At 37.4% G+C, this 23552-nt stretch overlaps 1 protein-coding gene across 2 annotated transcripts in view; it reads right to left on the reverse strand.

Annotated features, from left to right (window-relative positions):
- Window positions 1–23552, reverse strand: part of Cse1 (chromosome segregation 1) — a 441978-nt gene that overhangs the window by 117770 nt on the left and 300656 nt on the right. For both annotated transcript variants that reach the window (XM_090381796.1, XM_090381797.1), the window contains exon 20: window positions 20355–20557. In XM_090381796.1, coding sequence (XP_090237922.1) covers window positions 20355–20557 — 203 coding nt within the window. The remainder of the gene's footprint in view (window positions 1–20354; window positions 20558–23552) is intronic.

The following is a 23552-nucleotide window of genomic DNA, read 5'->3' on the forward strand; positions in this document are numbered from 1 at the left end:
GTAGTTCATTAACAACATCTTTCTTCTGATGCTAAGTGGAGGTTCGTGAGCCTCAACATAAAGACTTTGAACTGGTGATGTTCTGTATGCACCTAGAGCTATCCTTAGAGAAGAATGTTGGATGGACGCAATATGGGCTATTGTGCTCTCCATTTCGCTAGCTGAGTCATATACTCCGTAATCTAGTCGAGATCTAATTAGGGACTTATATAAGTCGAGCAGAGTATAGCGACCTGCATCACAAGATGTACTGGAGATAACCCGGAGTATATTAATTTTCTTTGTGCAAGTGGTTCTTAGATATTTGATGTGCTCCTGGAAGTTTAATTTCTTATCAAAAATTAGCCCTAGGAGGAGAATACTGTTCACAATTGGCAGAGGATGATTGGCCAAGTGCAACTCAGGTTCAAGATGCATGCATTCTGCACTTAGTGCAGAAATGTACGGCTTTAGATTTGTGGCTTGACAGTTTGTTTCCATTTTGTGCCATTCATAATTCAATTTTATTAATGGATATTTGTAGATGCCTCTCAATATAGTTCATATTCTGGGAATGGCAGGATATGGTAAGATCATCTGCATAGAGATATTCAGCAACAGTGTTTGGAATGCTGTTTGTGATGTTATTTGTTCGCATGCCAGGGGCAAAGGTTGATGACGTTATAGAGCGGATATCATCTTTTAAGTGCACAAAAGGTGATATAGTTGTACACGTTGGCATTAACGATATTAAGAGTAGGAGACCCGCAGAATTACTTAACAAGTACAGGTCACTGTTGAAAAAAAGCTGTGAATTAGGGTTGAATTTGAAAGTGTCTGCAATTCTGCCCAGACACAATAGGAGGGAGTATATGATGAGAGCCTTGTCGATCAATTCGGCCCTGGAAAGATTGTGCAAGCCTCATGGGGTAGAATTTTTTTCAGCCTGGTCTGTACTTGTTAACAGGAGAGACTGCTTCTACAGGGATGGGATACACTTAAATAGAAAGGGTGCAAGAATATTTGCTGATGCTATCGAGGCAGTGATAGGTGGGTCAGAAAACTGCTAGCTTGGGGGGATACAAGGACTAATAGATTAACAGTAGCCACTGGCAGAGGTGAAAGTGATTCTTGCACTGCTTCTATTAGAATGAGCAGAAACCTGGAAAACAAGATGCAGGATATTTCAGAGACTGCTGGGAGTCATTGCGGTACAAGTAAACACATGAGTTGTGTTAGGGTAGATAAGAATAGGAACAGGTGCATTAATACAAAGCGTGTACACCAATGCTGGGAGTTCGGTAAATAAATTTGATGAATTTGAGGTATTGCTCAAAGCATCAAAGGCAGATATTGTTGGGATATCAGAGACGTGGTGTCACACAGATATAAGGAATGCAGAACTGGAATTTTCGGAGTACAATGTCTACAGAAAGGATAGACAGGATAGGAAGGGAGGAGGGGTTATGATATTAGTTAAGAAACACATAAAATCCAAGGAAGTGAAGCCAGTCAACATCGCTGGACAGTGCAGTGTCGAGTCAGTTTGGAGTGACATAAGCATTGGGAGATCAAAATTGAGAGTAGGAGTGTGCTATAGGCCTAATGACTCTGATCAGTATAATAAGAAACTGTACAGGGAAATAGAGTGGGCCAGTAAATGAGAGAGTCTTATAATGGGGGATTTTAATTTCTCAGATATTGACAGGAATTTGTGGGTTGGTCACTCATACACTAGCAAGGCTTTTGTGGATTTATTGGATGATTGTTTTCTACATCAGCATGTTTGGGAGGCAACTAGAGAGAGTAATACTCTTGATTTGATTATCAGTAGTGATTCTCATGCATTAAGAATCTGCAGATAAAGGAACCACTAGGTGGCAGTGATCACAGTGTGCTGAAGTGGGATTTACTCAAAGAGGTAACTACCATCAGAGGTAAAGGGAAGGGTTTTTGCTTTCATAAAGGTGACTACGGTGGTCTGAGACAGTATTTAAATTCTATACGGTTGGACAAACTGATGATGTTACCAACAGCAAATTCAAAATGGGAAGCATTCAAAGAATTTATCTTGGAAGCTACTAGGCTTTACATACCAGCTAAGAAATATTGTTCAAGGTTTAGGCCTAAATGGATGTCAAATGAACTAATGAGACATATGGCAGAGAAGAAAAATGCATGGGATACATATAAATTAACACGTGACACAGAATCCGACGATAGATACAAATTGATTTGTAACCAAGTTACAAAGGAGGTTAGGCAGGTGAAGGCAGATTACGAGAAATCTTTGGCAAGGGATGCAAAGAAAAACAGCAAAGAGTTCTTTACTTATGTAAACTCTAGAAGGAAGAGGATGAATCAGATTGGTCCACTTGATATCGATGGGTCAACTGTTGATGATCCTGCTCAGGTAGCTAACAAACTAAATGAATATTTAGCTTCAAACTTCACACATGAGGAGTTATTCAGCGAGGAGAATGCCAGAGGTGTATTCAACTCTGGCAGTAAGCTAGAGAATCTTGTAATAACTGAGAGTAAAGTGGAGGAGAGATTTTTGAAGATAAACACAAGAAAGGCACCTGGGGTGGATGGGATCTATCCAATTATATTAAAGGAGGCAGCAAAGGAAGTAAGCAAACCCTTAGCCATAATTATGAGAGCTTCCTTGGACTCAGGGGAAGTACCCATGGACTGGAGATGTGCAAATGTGATCCCAATTCACAAAGGAGGATCAAAGGTCGACACAAGTAATTATAGACCAGTGAGTTTAACTTCTGTTCCAGGAAAATTAATGGAGGCACTGGTTAAAGAAGCACTGCAAGATCATCTAGACAAGACTTCAGCTATAGCTTGGACACAGCATGGTTTTGTTAAGGGGAAGTCTTGCCTGACCAATTTGATTCGATACTATGATGCAGTCACAAAAGAACTGGATGCAGGGAATAACTTTGATATTATATGCTTGGATCTTAGAAAGGCTTTTGATACTGTTGCATATGGAAGACTGCTACACAGATTGGAGCAGTGTGGCATTGGAGGCAAATTGCTACTATGGATAAAGGGGTGGTTGAAGGTGAAAAGACAGAGAGTGGTAATCAATGGACACCGCTCACCATGGATTAAAGTTATTAGTGGAGTCCCTCAGGGTTCAGTATTGGGTCCATTATTGTTTTCTGTATTTATAAATGATATTGAGGATGGTATATCAAACTTAATGTCCAAGTTTGCAGACGATACGAAGGTTGGCAGGGTTGTTAAGGACACTACTGACACTATGCTACTGCAACAGGATCTGGAAAGGTTGAGTAGATGGGCTGAGATGTGGCAAATGAAGTTTAACATTGACAAATGTAAAGTACTACATATGGGAAACAGCAACCCCAGAGCAACATATCAACTCTGTGGTACTACACTGACAGTGGTTGAGAATTAAAGGGACGTGGGGGTGGTTGTGCAGGCAGATATGAAGTTTTCTGAGCAGTGCAGACGGGCTGCAAGAGTAGCTCATGGTGTATTGTCGATGATATATAGGAATTTTTATAGCAGGGAAAAGGAGGTGATATAGAGTACTGTATACAGGTCTGGAGGCCTCAATTCAAGAAGGATGTAGAGATGCTGTAACCAGTACACAGAAGGACAAGATTAGTGAATGGAACAAAGGGGTGTTCTTACGAAGAAAGGCTTAAGTTTTGCAAATTACAGTGTCTGGAGACTAGGCACCAGCGAGGTGATCTGATAGAGGTGTATAAAGCCTTGAATGGTTTGAGCATACTCAATGCTGATGGGATATTTCCTCTTGCTGAGAATAATCACCTGAGAGGGCATAAATTCAAATTGAGGAAAGACAGATGTAGGATAGACGTGAGGAAATTTGCCTTTAGCCAGCTGGTGGTTGGTTGGTGGAACAGACTTCCATCCCTTGTCGTGGAAGTTGATAGCCTAAATAAGTTTAAGGCTCAGCTGGACAGGTATTTCGAACGAACAGAGGGGTGAAGTGGAAGTGGTTATTTTTTATTTATTTATTTTTTTTGGCTGATGCTGCATAAGCTTGCTTTCTTGCATCAAATGCCTCTACTAATGCTAATGCTAAAAGTAAATGAAAGTAAACGATGTTTATAATGAAACACACAAAACACTCTTTCTCAATGACGGATGTTTGATTTTATAATCTGCAATTGTTACTCAATTTATATTATTGCAAACACATTAGAATCGTCTACAATCTTCTATAATATTTACACAATACTCCCACTTTCTATGAAATAATTTTTAAAAAATTTTAAAATATTTCTTAAATATTATTTCAGTTTTTTGATTTTTATACATAATAGAAAATATGTTAATAAAACTGGTAAATAAGTTGGTTCTATTTTAATAAAGACTGAAAATTAAGAAAAATGAAACACGATTCCAAACTTTTAGGCAGGAGTGTATTTGCATGCTGTTCACCTTTAAAAACTCAAGAACTTATCCATCATCTTCATAAGACAAATTCAATGGGAGTTATTTCTGTTTTTGAGTTCTTTAAAAGTAAACTTTCAAGACTTTCAATTTCTAATAGTAAATGTGCTACCATATTGAAGCATTGTAAACAATGTTCAATATGGTAGCACATTTTGCAGTTTTGTATTGAACAAGAAATGACTGTTACATGATCAAAGCCTTCCACATATACATCGAGCATTGATAAGTCTGATATCATGCTGTTACCCAAGCCTGTGGGTTTCAGGTTTAATGATCTTCTACATAAGATAGTATCTTATAGACAGTACTTACAAGTTTACCACCTTCTTTATAGTTTACTGTGCAGTGTAATAAAATGTCACAATGAAACTTTTTGAAGAGCAAAAATGACTGAACTAAAAAAAAAAAAAAAAAGTAAACAGTGGTTCTAAGCATAGATTTTGTGTGAGATATAAAAGATAACTGGAAAAGAAAGGGAATCAACTTAAATGATGAATACACACCATTACACATGAATTTTCAAGGCACTAAATAGAAATCAACTTATACACCAGAACATACGGTTCAACTCCCACACAACAGAATTACTTAATAATGAACAACAATGAAAAACACAATTTCAATAGAAATATGGTAGATTTTATGTATTTTTTAATTCTGATTTCAAATGTGCAGCCCATTTTTCCCTATCATTCTCAGTTAAGATATTCACGTTATATTTTCATATACTTAGATTTTGATTTTATCTTTTCATGTTAGTAGTTCATTAGTCGAACTGCTCATTGAGAAGACTGGTGTCAGGACTTTCTAGACCTTGTTGCAGTAGTCAGTTATTGCAAGTCACCTGCTCCCTGCATGTCAGATAAATATGTAAAGCAAACCTCCCAGACACTTCAATCAGTCAGAGTTATAAGTGTCTGAGTTAAAGTTGTTTTATATTAGTGAACTTGTCTTTTTTTTTTTATAGTTTTAGTATCAGTTCCGGTTCATTGCACTTTTAAAATGTCACATGAATGGGCTAATTCACTTGTTATGTGTGCAGTGATCACAGAATTAAATATCACAAACAATCTATAAAATCTCTATTAAAGAACACAAATTAACTTTATTCTGGCTGCAAATCAGGTGACAAGGACAAAAGGGTGGGCTCCTCTGTATGTGCTGCACTAATTGTGCAGCACATATGAGGAATTAGAAGCTTGAAAATCCTCCAGGAAAGTTTGTACACATTGTCTGATCAACAACAGAGCAGACAACTATAAAAATCTTAATTGAGAATTTATTACAAACCTACCAAAATCTCAGTATGTTTGTAATAAATTTGATTCAGTGTCTAAAAATACACTTTTTCCATTCCAATTTAGACTTATTTCCAGATAACCCAAGACACACTGGTGATGAAACAAGGAAGTTGGAGGCCCAGGTATGCTGCAGCCTGAGCATTGATCAGAGAAGCTCCTGATAATCAAAAACTATATTTTAGACTAGTTTATTGTGATGCTCTTAAATATGCTGGCAAGTTAATTCCTGTTACTTGCTCATTGGAGAGAGCAGTTAATGTTGCAGTGCCCACTTGTTTAATTCATAGCTGACTGACAGGCAATCACAATTTTTTCGTATAATTTTATAGGCTAGTATGCTCATTTCACAGATAACGTTTCTCTTTATTTTCTAAAGGCATTCAGCAAACATGAAGATTTCTGAATGGAACTTAATGACTTCTGTTATCAGAAGTCATTATGTTGCTGCTTCATCTGCTACAGCAGTATTTCCCCTACCATACATGTTACAGCTGTGTTTCACAGCATTTTTTTTGGCAGTGCAAGTTGACAGTGCCAAAGTGACGTGTATTTTTTTTACCAATGGCATAACAGTACATGTAAACTTTTAACATTTGTTTTTCTTTGTAGATTCGCTGTTAAAAAATTTTAAACAGTACATGATACTTCCCACAGACTGAAGCCGTTTTACTTGTGAGAGGCAGGCATATTTCATTCTTGCCATTCGAGCTGGCTTTCCTTCTGCAAGTGTTACAGCGTTATCTGTGTTTCGTGGCATATTTTTAAAGTCCACTGACCTTGACAGTAACAGCCATCAAGCTCAGTGGGCAACAAACCAAAGAGTCAAATTTATATCAATGAAATAAGAGGATAACTAACTTTCAGTCATTTCTAAAAATTCATAAGCAGTAAGGGACCTTTTTATTTTGATCAGAGTTGTTTTACACAAAAGAAAGTTGGGATGGTTTATCTTCCACGGATGTTACTGCTATGTTTCACAGCAACCTTTTGCAGCCCACTGCACTTGTCAGCTACGGTAAAATGATTACAAGTAACAGTGTCAAACATTTACCAACCACTTAGAGGAAGTCTAACTTTTGTTTCTCTGTGTGGGATAACCTGCTGGGCCATTGTAAAGAAAAAAAAATTTTTTTTATAAATTTTTACCATTGGTGTCTTATAATGGCAATGGTTAAAATTTGACATTTGTTTGCTTACTATTGAACATAACTGGCTGCATCCAGGAAACGTGGATGTAACATGCTTGGAGGGAAAGCCAGCTCAGATATCAAGAATGAAGCATGTCTGACTTTTACACACAAAAAATTTTTGATCAAAAATGAAAAAGTTATGTACTGTTTGGAAAAATTTTAACAATGACCTCATATACAGAAACAGATGTTAGCAGTTAAATATCCACTTAAAAATTGCTAAAAGCAGGTGGGCACAACATATTTTGTGTGATAGACACGCAAGTGTAGCAACTGTAGCCAACTTTCAAAGTGTTTAGTGACATTGCTTATTCAGATTTTACCAAAGTTTTCATAATTCCACAGCACAACCAGTATTCCTTTCTAAATCTGTGAGAGCTAGACAATATCTGACTTCATATTTTAAGTAAAGTCATCAAAAGCTGAAAATCTCGCAAGTGGAAATGCTTCTGGATTACATTTTGAGTCCTTTCATCTGGCCTAAGTAGTTGACGGCTGTTACTAACTGAAAAAGGTAGAATGGTTTTGTGCTGTTAGTATCGCCCTACAAATATTTTATGATTAGGTCAGATGACAGGATCCAGAGTGTAGTCCAGAAATGTCACCAATTATTAAGTAGTTCTATTGTGTGGAAATTTAATTTACTTATATAATACTTTGTACCCAATAAAATTAATTTGATAACAGTAATAGTTAAACTGGTTTAATTAGTTATTCAAATTTCAAGCTAATCCATTAACTCAGTTATCATTTGCAGATTTTTTTTTTTTTTTTTTTTTTAAACTGACACCACTGTTATGTTATTCTTTTTAGCAGTACGACAATTAGTTTATCAGTGCTACAAGATGGTGAAAATCTTAGTCATTTGTAATTTTTTCAAAATATAAAAAATCCAGTCCAACAAGAGATCATAGGAACAGTAATACAAGTGGAACAATTGTCACCTTTGATTGAAGTTCACATTGCCTCTAGATAGGCACCATACTGGGAAATTTCCATTTCGTATTGTCCCAATGGGAGCATACTTCAAACAGAAACAGTTTATGGAGGTACCAACATACCTTTGGCACTTCTTCTCCATGAAACGTTTTTGTAACCCATCTAAGTTTTTTTTTTTTTTTTTTTTTAAATTATTTGAAGTGGTTAAAATGTGTTAAGAGGTGGTGGAGAAATAATTTCTTACAACTAGAGGTACACAACCTACAAGCCTCATAAGGTCCATAGGCTATGAACTGAACCTTAAAGTACAGAAATAGCTGTGGATCAAATTATAATTGGGGGTTTAAAAAGTTCATGGCCTGAATATGAAAGGGTAGTAGCACGGTTTTAAAATTTTTGTACTTAATGTATAACACTTCAAATAGAAACCCACCAAGTTTCAGTAACGTTTTTTTTTTTTTTTTTTTTTTTATTATTTTTTTAATTTCAGTTCCTGAAGTCAACAAAGTTGTAAGAATAAGGCAGACAAAATCAGTCATTCAATATTTGAGGGAAAAGGGATTAACACCAAAGGCAATCCATGAGGATATCATTACAACATTTAGGAGGATGCCCCTTCCTATTCTACAGTTAAGAAGTGGGCAGTAGAATTTAAACCAGGGAAGGAGAGCCTGGAAGATGACCCACACTGTGGAACACATGCAACATCCATCATTCCAGAAGTAGTTGACAGCGTGTTGAGTGATAATGAGTAACAGTTCGGTAAATTACCAGCATCTTGGGCATCTCATTTGAATGAGTATACTGCATAATAACATTAAAAATGTTATTATGCGACAATGAAAAAGTCAGCACGTGGGTCCCAAAGTTGTTGACAGCAGATCAAAAATGCACAAAAGTTGTCATCAAGTGAAGTTGCATTTTTTTCAAGCAGATTCAGCAAACTTTCTTGCAAGATTTGTGACCATGAGATGAGATGTAAGTCCATCACTTTCAGCCAGAGATAAAAGATTAGTCCAAATATAGAAACACAGCTCTTCTCCCTGCAAGGTGGCATTGGTTTTTTGGAATGCTGATGAAGTGTTGTTGGTGGATTACCTTCAGAAGGGCCAGAAAACGACAGTGGTCTATTATGTTACGCAGACCTTGTGAGGTGTTTAGATGAAAACCTCATGGAGAAACACCGCGGAAAACTCAGCAAAGGAGTCTTGTTCCACCAGGACAACATGCCTGCTCACAAGTTTGTCATTTCACCTATTTCCTAATTTTAAAAAATACCTGGCTGGTGTCCACTTTCCCACTGACAGTGATGTTGTTGCTGAAGTGGATACATTCCTGGAGGTTCAAGAAAAAAACTTTCTGTGCAGCTGGAGTCAATGCATTGCAGCATCGGTGGCAAGTGTACTGACACCAAGGGGGAACATTGAAAAGTAAACGTGTTACTAGACTCCTAACACCCTTCATATTGTCCATGAACTTTTCCAATATTTCCTCATAATTTAGTTTTCTTTTTACTTAAAAAAAAAACAACAGAATGTGTACCCCTGTACGCACGAAAGATGTTTATTTTATATGAAAACATCCTTGGCTTGGATGAGGTTAAAGGGGTTTAGCAGGAAAAGAATCCAAACACATTTACCATTTTAAAGCATTTATTTTTTTTCAACGGCTTCATGAATTTGAGGTTGCATACATGTTCAATACGCAATTTACTTACAATGGGTTTGTGATAGCTAAAATATGATACATACACTTGAGATTATAAAGAGTGTAAATATCTTCGAAACACAGAACCAATTATAGTTCCATGATTAGTAGTTGATACAGATCTAGAAGTATTTAGCATTAGTCCAACTTTATTTTTTAAGAAATCAGTCAAAGGTTTGGATTGAGTATCTGCAAAATTAATGTTGAAATCTCCACTAAGTATCATTGGTATTTGGTTGCATTTTTTGTGAGGAAATTGTTGTAGCAGTGCAGCTCCTTCAATTGTGTAAGGAAGTAAAGCGAAATGGATGAATTCAATGAAGTGTTCGATCTTTTGGTTAGGTGAAATATAAATGACCACCAGGAAGAAGGCATTCAGATGCACAAATGTCTCCAACAGGTCTAACACACGTATTTGCCAACAGTTTGTCAATAAATCGCTTCCATATGAGAAGTAACAAGAGTATGATTTTCTCGTTTGAACTGAATGACACAATCGAAGTTAGGTATGCTTATACCTTCTTTGTTATTTAGCCACTTTTTAGAAAGTAGTAGTAAATTGGACTGTTGTGTGACTGCACCAGAGATTGTCACTGTGAGTACGTAAACTCACAGTGACGATATCAGTAGGTGGTAGATGACTTTCATCAACCGGTGAAATACCACCACTTTGCTTATTGGAGGCTTGAAGTGGTGAAACCCATGTTTAGTCTCTAGAGCAAAGTTTCCGGCATCCCCCCATACTTCTCCTTCAACCCATGCACGGTACTAAGTACTATAGGTTTTGATACCTTTCGTGTTTGGGGTTCTCATAAAAAAAAAAAAAAAACTATGACAATGTAACGCTAGAATAGAAAGATCTTGTCATTTACTGATGAATAAGTTGTATCTTTATTGTAAGGTTCATGGGTACACGCAGGTACCACAATTTTACATAAATTGTGGTACCTGCCCTCCACAGCACCGTGCCAGGGGTTTGTATAAAGTATCTTGCATGGAAAATAGAGGATAACTCAAAAACATGGTCATTTCAGCTTGAAGTGCAAGAGTGGATGTAGCATTTCTCAGTTCATGATAAAAATTTTTTTCTCCACTTGCATCAAATCAAAGGAAGTGCATCCAATTGACATAGGTTGACAGTGCAATTCAGCCAGTTTTGTGTGACATAAGCACTGGGAAAGCAAACATGAGAGTAGGAGTGTGTTATAGGCCTAATGACTTTATTGGGTACAACAAAAAACTGTACAGAGAAATAGAATGGGCTAGTTTTTTTTTTTATTATTTTTTTTTATAGGAGCATTAGCAACTAAGGCCATATTGCTCCTGCGATATGTGGTAGTCATTCCCTGACCTCTCTGCATCCTCTGTATTTGGTGGTCACGAGCTCGAACCCTGGTCTAATCAAGAAGCATGTGCTTTGCACTGCTGCTCCTGCCCAATTGGCTACGGTGGCGCCAATGGGCTAGTAAATCTGATTGTTTTATAAAGGGGGATTTTAACTTCCCAGATATTGACTGGAACTTATGGGTTGGTCAATTAAACACTAGCAAGATTTTTGTGGATTTATTCGATGATTGCTTTCTGCAGCAGCATGTTTTGAGAGGCAAGCAGCAAGTGTAATACTCTTGATCTGGTTATCAGCAGTTATAATTAGTGCATTAAGAATTTGCAGATAAAGGAACCACCAGGCAGCAGTGATCACAGTGTACAGATGTGGGGTTACTCGGGGAATTTTTTTTGGCTGGTACAGCATAAGCCTCGGGGTTCCATGCACCATATAGCTAATAATAATAATACAATATAATATAATACAATACAATACAATACAATTTTATTTATCAAGAAAATTCGTTTACAATAAATGAACTTGTTAAGAAAAGTAAATTTCTTGACAACAAGTTGTAGTTCTTCCTTTACAAGTTTTGTACAAATTTGTTATCTTACAGAAAAGACTATGAAATCACTACACATAGTATATTCCACACTGTAAACAGAGGTAGTTTATCTGCGTATCAATTCTAATCTACTGTATCATTGAGTATCAAGAATTTTCTTATTAGGAATTTTAATTTGGAGATGGGATAACTTCTCCTGAGCCTGAAATCAATGCTAGCCAACAAGTTGTTTATTACATTCATTGTGTGCCTATCTCCAAATCTATTTAGTATCCTGGGGTGAGGCAAAGTAATTGCTTTTGGGTTCCTTAAATTATGTGAGACATTTCTTTGCAGATTCGACTCTTCAAAAATAGTGTTAAGATTTTTTAAGAATAGATTTAACTTCAGTTTTTGAACTGGATACAATATTTTATGTTTCAACAAAAATTGCCTTCTCTTATTCAGGTCATTCCAAGAGTTTGTCCCCATTAAAAGTTTCAGAATCCTATTCAATAATAATAATAATACAGTGGTCTCAGACAGTTTTTAAATTCTGCACAGTGGGACCAACTAATGATGTTACCAATAGCAAATTCTAAGTGAGAAGCATTCAAGGAACTAATCGTGGAAGCTACTAGACTTTTCATACAGATTCAGAAATATTTTTCAAGGTTTAGGCCTAAATGAATGTCAGATGAACTAATGAGACTCGTGGCAGAGAATAAAAATGCATGGAATGCATATAAATTATTAGGTGGCACAGGAGCCTGTGGAAAATATAATCTAGTCTGTAATCAAGTCACAAAGGCCGATTACTAGAATTCTTTGGCAAAAAACGCTATAAAAATCAGCTAGGACTTCTTTACTCATATAAACTCTAGAAGGAAGGGGGATGAATCAGATTGATCCACTTGATATCGATGGTTCGCCTGTTGATGATCCAGCTCAGATAGCTGATAATCTGAATGAGTATTTTGCATCTACATTCACACAAGGAGTTATTAAGGAAGAAAAATGCTGGAAGTTTTATCAAACTGTAACAGGATGCTTAATGATTTTGCAATAACTTTCTTATGTTTAACTTCAACAATTTCTCCTCCAGCAAACTGGAGGAGAAATTGTTGAAGTTAAACATAAGAAAGGCACCTGGGGTGATGGGATCTATCCAGTTATGTTTGTTATTTGTTTTTTTGGGGGGGCATTAGCAACTAAAGCCATATTGCTCCGGGGATATGCGGCGGTCATTCCCTGACCTTTCTGCATCCTCCGTATTTGGTGGTCTCGGGCTCGAACACCGGTCTAATCAAGAAGCGTGTGCTGCGTAGTACTGCTCCTGCGCACCTGGCTACAGAGGCACCCTATCCAGTTATATTAAAGAGGCAGCAAAGGAAGTAAGTAAACCTTTAGCATTAATTCTGAGAGCTTCCTTAGACTCAGGGAGGTCCCGCATGGAATGGAGGTGTGCAAATGTATCCCCAATTCAAAAAGGGAGGGGATCTAAGGGTGACACGAGTAATTACAGACAAGTTAGTTTATCTTCTGTTCCAGGGAAAATAATGGAGTCACTAGTTAAAGATGCATTGCGAGATCATCTAGACAAGACTGCAGTAATAATTTACACACAGCATGGGTTTGTTAAGGGAAAGCCTTGCCTGACAAATTTGATTGGATACTATGATTTGATTACAAAGGAAATGGATGCAAAAAATAATTTTTATACCACATACTTGGATTTCAGAAAGCTTTTGACACTGTTGTACCAACTCTACAAATTGGAGTATTATGGTATTAAGGGCAAGTTGCTACAATGGATAAAACGGTGGCTGAGTGGGAGAAGACAGAGGGTGGTAATCAATGGACATGAATAAGCTGCCCTTTGTGGACTAATGTTATTAGCGGAGTCCCCCAGGGTTCTGTGTTGGACCCACTGTTCTTTTGTATATTTATCAATGATATTGATGAAGGTATCAATGATAAGGAAGTATTTTATCTTTATCAATGATAAAGTGTAGGATGAAGGTATACAGTAAACCCCTGCTATTCGCGGGGGGGGGGTGGTTCCTGAGAAATGCTGCGAATACCGAAAACGCGGATACTGAGTTATGGCTCCCACAGTAATAAAGGGGTTCCGTTCCAAAGTATGAAATACTGTATATAAGAAAAACTAGTCTAAAATTTTGCCTAGGTATGTATTATATGTACCTTCATAATATGACTATGTACATAGACAGTACATAGTGAAATGCAAGCATATGGCATTGAAATGAAAATAAGAAACAATTTAATATTAAATGTAATATTTATTAGAAATTTCAAACAAATCTGTCAAACCAGTGCCTTTGCTAGCTAAAAAACTTATCCTACCAGTGCTATCACCAGTTTCCCTAAAGTGTTGATAAAGGAGTTTTGCTTTTTCACGAATGATGAGAGAACTTAATGGAATTTTATTTTGAGTTCAGTCCTCTATGCACAGATTTAAAGCCTTTTCTATTTTTACTAATTTAACATCAAGAGTTACAGAGCAAATTTTTGAAGCAATTAGCGTGTTTTCACGGACACTACGGAGGATTTTTTCTTCCGATTTCTTGATTGATCGTACCGTTGACTCATTGATTTTATAATGTTTTGCCACTGAGGAGAAACTTTCACCATTAGAAATTTGTCTATTAACTCAATTTTATTCGCTAATGTCATCACCTTCTTTGATAATTTCACATTCACATTTCCCTTGTTATTTGTAGCAATATTTTTGTACGGGTTAGAAAAAATTTGTCCAAGTAAAGTCACTTTCTTCCGTTAACACACTCAAAAAAGTCTGTTTTACATTGCAAAATGGTAGATTTATCAATTTTGTAAGCATATCAATTTATAAATTGATAAATTTATTCAATTTTAAAAGCATATAAATTAAAAACAAACGACGAAACCTTCCATGGCAAGCGCATAACACATACCGAACAAGGATTAGCGAGAAACATCCACGCTCGCGATTTTGTCACTCCTTACCCTCCACCCAATGAGCGCTGTTTTGACCGGGTAAGATAATTTTAGCCACGCCCATGTTTTTTTTATGGCGGAAAATGTTCACGGCGCTTTAAAATTCACATTTTTTTAGGTTTCATTTTATGTTAAATCAGCCACTGCGAATGCGCGAATACAGATACCGTGAATAGCGGGGGTTTACTGTATATGTATATCAGGCTTAATATCAAAGTTTGCAGATGATACAAAGGTTGGTAAGGTTGTTGATGACAGTAATGGAAGTGTGCTACTGCAACAGGATCTTGAAAATTTGGGCAGATGGGCTGAGAAGTGTGAATTGAAGTTTAACAGTTACAAATGCAAAGTACTGCATATGGCAGAAGTAACTCCAGAGAAACGTACCAAACTATTACACTTACGGTGTTAGAAAATGAAAAAGACTTGGGAATAACTGCACAATCAGATAGGAAGTTTTCTGAGCAATGCAAACAGGCTGCCAGAGCAGGTCATGGGGTATTGTCAATAATATATAGGAATTTTGCAAGTAGGGAAAAGGAGGCGATTATCCCTTTTTATATGGCAATGGTCAGGCCATGCCTTGTGTACTGTATACAGGTCTGGGGGCCTCATTTTAGGAAGGATGTAGAGTTGCTTGAGCACGTACAGACAAGAGCAAAATTGGTGAGGGGAACGAAGGGGTCCGCTTACAGAAAGGCTTAAGTTCTGCAAATTGCAGCGGCTGGAGACTAGACACCTGTGAGGTCATCTGATTGAGGTGTATAAGGTTTTATGTTGAGCACACTGAAATCTGAACGGGATTCTTCCACTTGCTCAATTTATGAACCTCATGGGCATAAATTCAAATCGAGGAAGACAGTTGTAGAATAGATGTGCGGAAATTTGGCTTTAGCCAGTGGGTGGTTAATTGCTGGAACAAAATTCTATGTCTTTGGAAGTTACTAGCTTACATAAATTCAAGGAGAAACTGAACAAACTTTTAGAGGGAATGGATATGTGAATTTTTTTTTTTTTTTTTGGCTGATGGTACATAAGCTCATATACTTGCTTTCCTGCATCACATGTCTACATTATTATTATTATCACAATTCAATAGTTAGTGAAATCCATTTGTAGACTAGTATGATGTCATAACCAAACCAAAAACTTACTGCAAGAAGGTATTGTTATTTGTTCAAGTGACTGTTTTATTGTTGAGCTCTTGAATCAAAACTGCTTAAATTTTTAAACGGTTTAATCAAAACTTACTTATGCTACTTAGATTGTTGATGCTAATCAAAATCTTAAAAAGTAGATTTTATTTTGCCCTCACGTTTTTGAACTCCGGTGGCTTTGAAGCTTTTATTCTTCTCCATCTCTTCGATCATGCAGTATGACTTTTGAGGTTATGATGAACATCATGGCAAGATCCAATCTTCTTTACATTTTGAGGGTATAGCACTAAAACAGTGTTCACAGGTCGGCCGCTAGTTAGTACACCGGACCAAACCTATTGATAACTCTGTAGGAGGCTTCTGGATCAGCTAGTGTATAATCTTGCTACCTCTACTCTGCCAGATAGCGACTGGAGGGAGTCTGAGAAGTGTGTATGTGGGGTGCATTGTCGAGGCCATGTTGTGTCAAGGATCTGGTTATATTCTTACCATGTGTAAGCCATATCCAAAAATTTCATTACTTCATACAGCATGTCCCCCCCCCCACATTTTCTTACTAGTGAATACACAATGAATTGTCAAACTAATACAGTAAGCTTATCTGTGAAAAGATCTAAACCTCCCAAACACTTCCTAGTTCTCAATTCTGATCTCAACGATGTCCATTTCCACTTGCAGTCTGCCAAGTCTGATGTACTTTTTATGACAGAATCTCAGTTATCAGTTGATTCAACTACTGCTCATCTCAGTTGCCCAAATTATTTGCTGTATGATTCCTTTCGTCTCAAAGATGGTACTTGTGCATGTCTGTTCCAATATTCCCTGTCAGAGACTTGGAATATTGGACAGAGGAGATTCCAATTAATTTGGAATCTCCTCTTTTCGAACTTATCTGGCTTAAAATCACTCTATCTCATTGCGTCAAATTCATCTGTTGTTTCTACCATTCTCCCAACTCCACTAATCACTTGGAGCTCTTTGACTTTCTCTAGTCCAACTTTCCTAACAGTGATGTAATTTTCCTTGGTGATTTTATTGTTCACAACTCCAGCTGGATTCTGTTTTCTAGTCACACCGATCCAGCAACAAGAATACCAGACAATACTAACCCTACAGCTAACATGCTTGATCTTTTTCTCACAAACAACCCTTCTAAGTACACGGTCAAAGTGAGAGGTCCTTTAGGCACCTCAGATCACAACTTGGTGATTGTCTCTTCTCCAATGGAGCCTTTATCTCATTGCTATTCCCAACCTCATATTGTTTGGCATTACAAGAATGCAAAATGGGATGATCTGCGAGATTTCTTTTCTTCTTTTCCTTGGTCGGATTACTGTTTCAAAACTTCTGATGTCAGCGTTTGCTCAGACCGTGTCAGTGAAATTATACTTGCAGGAATGGAATTCTTTATTCCACACTCCACTTTAAAATCTCATCCTTTATCTAAACATCGGTTTTCCAATAAACATGCTGAGGTTGTTCAAGAGAAGAACGTTGCATATCTTAATTGGAGTGTTTCCAATTCTTCAGTTTCTTTTTCTGCTTACACCAAAGCTTGCAACAGTTGTAAAGCAGTTATTAATCAGTCCAAACTAGATTTTGAACAGGTTAAGAGTAGAAAACTTGCTTCTCGCCCTAATGGCAGCCGAGCATTCTGGTCTCTTGCCAAAGCTATTGCCCGCAACTTTTGCCCATCTCTGCTCTCTCCTCTGTCAAAACCAGATGGTTCTGTTGTCACTTCAGCCAAAGATAAGTTGACCTGCTAGCATCCCATTTTTCTTCTAACTAATGTATTAATTAGAAAAACAGGCCTGGTGCATCGGATTGCATTATATCATCAAAGTTTCTTGTGACGACCGACTAACTGGTTAAAATAAATTTATTAAAATAAAAATGATATTTATTCTTCATGATTTAAAATACATATTAGCTTTTGAAGCATTAAGTGCCTCTTCATCAACTAGTCTGTGAATGGTGTACTTCAGTGTATATTGATGGCTACAATAGCATATCCGGGCGTGTTGGAACAACTTATTAGGATTTTGCGTCTCCATCATATACGATGTGTGCAACTTCCGGGGAGAAAATTACATCTATTATTTCTAAGGTGAAAACACTTATTCCTCCTTTCCTACAGAGTGGTTCCGTATACCGTATTACATGTCCGGATTGTGGGGGATGTTATGTAGGTGAGTCTGGTAGAAGATTGAAAGACCGGGTTTCTGACCATGAGGTGGCTCTACGAACTGCTAATTTTAAATGCTCCACAGTGGCTGAACATTATTGGGTTGGGCAACACAATCTTGATTCCCAACGGGATATTGAAATCGTTGACTATTTATGTGATTACCGCCAGCGCTCATGGCTTGAAGCACAACACACAGTCACCAATAATAGTACTATGAATCAGATGAGGGGAGTACACTTATGCCCTATTATAGAACGTATTGTATTGCAGTGCGATGAGCACTGGCAATCATCACGTGTACGTAATTCTGCTTTACCGACACCAGACTCGTGATACATGATCATGCCCAGCTGACTTTTGCTATTGTAACTATCAATATATACTGAAGTATACCATTCACAGACTAGCTGATGAAGAGGCACTCTGCTACGAAAGCTACTATGTATTTTAACCCTTTTATTATATTACATTTTAACTCTTATCTTATTGTATTTTAACACTTTTATCTTATTTTATTTCTGTTTTATCTTATGTATATATTATTTTTATTTTAATAAATTTATTTTAACCAGTTAGTCAGTCGTTGCAAGAAACTTTGACGATATCATGTATTAACGATCTTGATAAAACACCTCCCATCATTCCCAACATGTTGCATTCAATGTCTCCTGTGGCTTTCTGTCAAAAGTATATCAAAAGGAATTTGACGAATCTTGATGCTAAGAAAGCTCCAGGTCCTGATGGTATTCTCCACTTGTTCTCAAAACCTGTGCTCCTGAACTTACTCCTGTTCTTTGTCGACTTTTTCACTTTCTTATTCCAAAGGTGTTTTTCCTTCTGCTTGGAAATTTGCTCATATCTAGCCAGTTCCTAAAAAGGGTGACAAATCCCTCCCATCCAATTGTCGTCCCATTGCAATTACTTCTACTCTTTCTAAAGTAATGGAGAAATCAATTAATCGCCAACTCTTAAATTACCTAGAAACCTTCATTCTGATCAAAGATCGCCAGTATGGATTCTGTCAGTGTTGATCCACTGGTGATATCCTGGCTTATGTTACCCATTTATGGAAAAATTCAATGGAAAAGCTCGTTGAAACACAAGCAGTTGCTCTTGACATTTCAAAGGCTTTCGATCTTGTTTGGCATAAAGGTCTTCTAAACAAGCTTCCATTTTATGGTTTGCCAAATGTTTTTTTTTGTAATTGGTTATCCAGTTTTCTCTCTGATCGCTCACTGAGGGTTATGGTAGATGGCTCTCTGTCTTCTAACTTCTCCACTAATGCTGGTGTCTCCCAAGGATTCCCCCCCACTCTTTTCCTCTAGTATATTAATGACCTTCTTCCATTGAGTGGAAATCCTATCCATAGCTTTGCCGATGATAGCACATTGCATTCCATTTTCCATTTTGAGAAACTTGCCCTGCTCAATTAGCTTAAACTTCTCAAATATCTGCTACCAATTCCTTAAATGCCGATCTCCAGGTAATTCTCCACTAGGGCAAAGACAACTTAGTTCATTTCAATCCTTCTAAAACTATCCTTGTCTTATATCTCGCAAAAAAGGATTCTTCTGCTCCTACGCTTATCTTTAGTGACACTCCGATTTCTAGGCAAAATGATATATCTCTTTTGGGGATTACCCTGACTTCTAATCTCTCTCGGCACAAGCACATTACAAATATTGCTTCCTCTGCATCTAAAAAACTTGGTTTTCTCTTTTGCTCTATGTGTTAGTTACTTTTATTCCAAACAGCTGTTCACTCTGTACAAATCACAAATTCGGTCTACCATGGAATATTGTTCCCACATCTGGGGTGGTGCTCTCAAAACCTCTCTCCTGCTTCTAGATTCGATTCAGAAGAGAGTAGTTAGATTAATTAATGACTCTCATAACAGAGTCTCTCCACTTGCTGTCTCATACCCATACTGTTTCTGCTGCATGCCTTTTCTACAGATACTTCCATGGGCACTGTTCTTCTGAATTGGCTTCTATAATTCACGCTCTCTCTCTTTCAAAACAGTCCGAACATGTGCCACCACCAGCCAACATCCATTTAATGGCCATATTCAAACTCACAGAACCAACTTTTCACTTTCCCTGTTTATTCATTCAACTGCCGTTTTCTGGAACAACTTTCTTTCATATGTATTTCCTGAAAATTACAGTCTACAGAAGTTCAAGTCAAATGTCAACAAAACTTCTTTTGTCATCTCAACCTCCAACCCAAGCATGGTACTAAGTACTATAGGTTCTAATACCTCTCATGGTTGGGGTTTTCATAAAAAATAAAATAATATATATTATTATCCGCTGCTTACTCTTCCGAATCAACGTTAGTGACTGAGTTAGTGTCATTTAGGAATTGACATCATTTTTGTAAGAAAATTTAATTACCAATCAGTTTTACTCCAATGCCACCATAGATGTTTTCACATAAAAAAAGTGGAGAGATTAAGCTCCTCCAAAGTCACAGATGGTCGTTTGAATTGTTATATTTTATTCAGAACCAAATAACAGAAGTTTTAAAATACACATTACAGCATAACTTACCAATTTATCGGCTGCGACAATTTGATTAGCTCCCCTTCCAATATATGCTTGTAATAATCTGACCAAAGGATGAATATTTCCAGGTCTTTCCCATAGTACAGGTGCCAAAAGATAAGGAAATAGTGCCATGTAATGTTCTGGAACAGGGGATGCTTGAAGCTCCAACAGTAGTGAAAGAATTTGAAAAACATATGGGACAAATTCTGCAAAAGAAAACAAATAATAATAATAAGAGTAACCACTCAAATAGCTTTAAATTAGTAACAAAAAATGCACTCAATATGAAGACTGAACCTACAAGGTGCTATTAAAGCTGGCTTCCTCCAAAAAATGTACTGTATGACACTATCAAAAAAAAAAAAAAAAAAAAATCTGTGTTTATATTTAACTGCATTTTGCATGCTGAAATCAAAAATATTGTTCGCTTTGATCTACTGTCAATATTTTGGCACCAACTGAAAATATTTGCAACATTTATATGTATTATTTAAGTGCATATCAATACAATTAGCATTAGTAGAGGCATATGATGCAAGAAATCAAGCTTATTCAGCAACAGCAAAAAAAAAAAAAAAAAAACACCGCCACTCCGTTTGTTCGAAATACCTGTACAGCTGAGCCTTAAAATTTATTTAGGTTATCAACTTCCACAACAAGGGATGGAAGTCTGTTCCACCAACCAACTACCCGCTGGCTAAAGGCAAATATCTTGCGACTAGCGTTTGACCCTTGCCAAAACTACACAAGCCCCACACAAAAATTTAAAAAAATAAAAAAATAAATAATTAAAAATGAACTATAACCCGTATAACTTATATCTCTTTCGGTCTGACCCAATTTCTAGCGTTTCTCACCCCCCCCCTCCACTTTTTTTTTTTTTTTAGGTCCTAGCCACTGAAATCTCAGGAAATTAGGTGGCAAGACCTGCCAGAGTAAATAGTAAATTTCTAAAATACTGGTGTACCTGGTCTGCCTCCACGAGGTATAGTGTGGGCAACGGTGGGTCTCATTTGAGACCCAACGGCTAAAAGACCAGATGAACAACGGTACAAAACATTGCACACTACAATATCCATACACTTTTAAACCTCTGGCCTCTACAGTGTTCTGTATCACACCACAATGTATATTACGCAGAGATGGGGGAAACCCCTGGTGCCGTTAGACCCTAAAAACACTATACACTATCAGTGTGGTACCACAGAGTGGATACGTTACTCTGGGATTACTGCTTCCCATATGTAGTACTTTACATTTGTCAATGTTAAACTTCATTTGCCACCTCTCAGCCCATCTGCTCAGCCTTTCCAGATCCTGTTGCAGCAGCATAGGGCCAGTAGTGTCCTTTACAACCCTGCCAACCTTTGTATCGTCTGCAAATTTGGACATTAAGCTTGATACACCATCATCAATATTATTTATAAATACAGAAAACAATAATGGACCCAACACTAAACCCTGAGGGACTCCACTAATAACATTAGTCCACGGGCAGTGTCCATTGATTACCACTCTCTGTGTTCTCCCCCTAAACCACCCCTTTATCCATAACAGCAATTTGCCTCCAATGCCACACTGCTCCAATTTGTGCAGCAGTCTTCCATGTGCAACAGTATCAAAAGCCTTTCTAAGATCCAAGTATATAATATCAAAGTTATTCCCTGCATCCACTTCTTTTGTGACTACATCATAGCATCCAATCAAGTTGGTCAGGCAAGACTTTCCCTTAACAAAACCATGCTGTGTCCAAGCTATAACTGAAGTCTTGTCTAGATGATCCTGCATTGCTTCTTTAACCAGTGCCTCCATTAATTTTCCTGGAAGAGAAGTTACTCACTGGTTTATAATTACTTGTGTCAGCCTTTGTTCCTCCTTTGTGAATTGGGGTCACATTTACACATCTCCAGTCTGTGGGTACCTCCCCCGAGTCCAAGGAAGCTCTCATAATTATGGCTAAGGGTTTGCTTACTTCCTTTGCTGCCTCCTTTAATATAACTGGATAGATCCCATCCACCCGAGGTGCCTTTCTTGTGTTTATCTTCAACAATTTCTCCTCCACTTTACTCTCAGTTATTATAAGATTCTCTAGCTTACTGCCAGAGTTGAATGCACCTCTGGCATTCCTCTCGCTGAATAACTCCTCATGTGTGAATGTTAATGCAAAATATTCATTTAGTTTGTTAGCTACCTGAGCAGGATCATCAACAATTGACCCATCGATATCAAGTGGACCAATCTGATTCATACCCTTCCTTCTAGAGTTTATATAAGTAAAGAACTCTTTGCTGTTTTTCTTTGCAGATTTCTCGTAATCTGCCTTTGCCTGCCTAACCTCTTTTGTAAATTGGTTAGAGATCAACTTGTATCTATCATAGGCTTCTGTGTCACGTGTTAATTTATATGTATCCCATGCATCTTTCTTCTCTGTCGTATGTCTCATCAGTTCATCTGAAATCCATTTAGGCCAAAACTTTGAACAATATTTCTTAGTTGGTATGTAAAGCCTAGTAGCTTCCAAGATTAGGTCTTTGAATGCTTCCCAGTTTGAATTTGCTGTTGGTAACATCTTCAGTTGGTCCCACTGTATAGAATTTAAATACTACCTCAGACCCTAAATATCGTAGTTGCCTTTAAGAAAGCAAAAACCCTTCCCTTTACCTCTGATGGTAGTTACCTCCTTGAGTAAATCCCACTGCAGCACTCTGTGATCACTGCCACCTAGTGGTTCCTTTATCTGCAGATTCTTAATGCATGAAGAATCACTACTGATAATCAGATCAAGAGTATTGTTCCCTCTAATTGCGTCCTGAACATGCTGATGTAGAAAACAATCATTCAATAAATCCACAAAAGCCTTGCTAGTGTGTGAGTGACCAACCCACAATTTCCAGTCAATATCTGGGAAATTAAAATCCCCCATTATAAGACTCTGATTTACTGGCCCACACTATTTCCCTGTACAGTATCTTATTATACGCATCAGAGTCATTAGGCTTATAGCACACTCCTACTCTCAATTTTGATTTCTCTATACTTATATCACACCAAACTGACTCGACACTGCCCTGTCCATTGATGTCGACTGGCTTCACTTCCTTGGGTTTGATGTGTTTCTTAACTAACAGCATAACCCCTCCTCACCTCCTGTCCTGTCTATCCTTTTTATACACATTGTATTCCCCAAATTCCAGTTCTGCA

Source organism: Mastigoproctus giganteus, chromosome 9, assembly GCF_048544385.1.
Source record: "Mastigoproctus giganteus isolate SK-2022 chromosome 9, ASM4854438v1, whole genome shotgun sequence".
NCBI lineage: Eukaryota > Metazoa > Arthropoda > Arachnida > Uropygi > Thelyphonidae > Mastigoproctus > Mastigoproctus giganteus.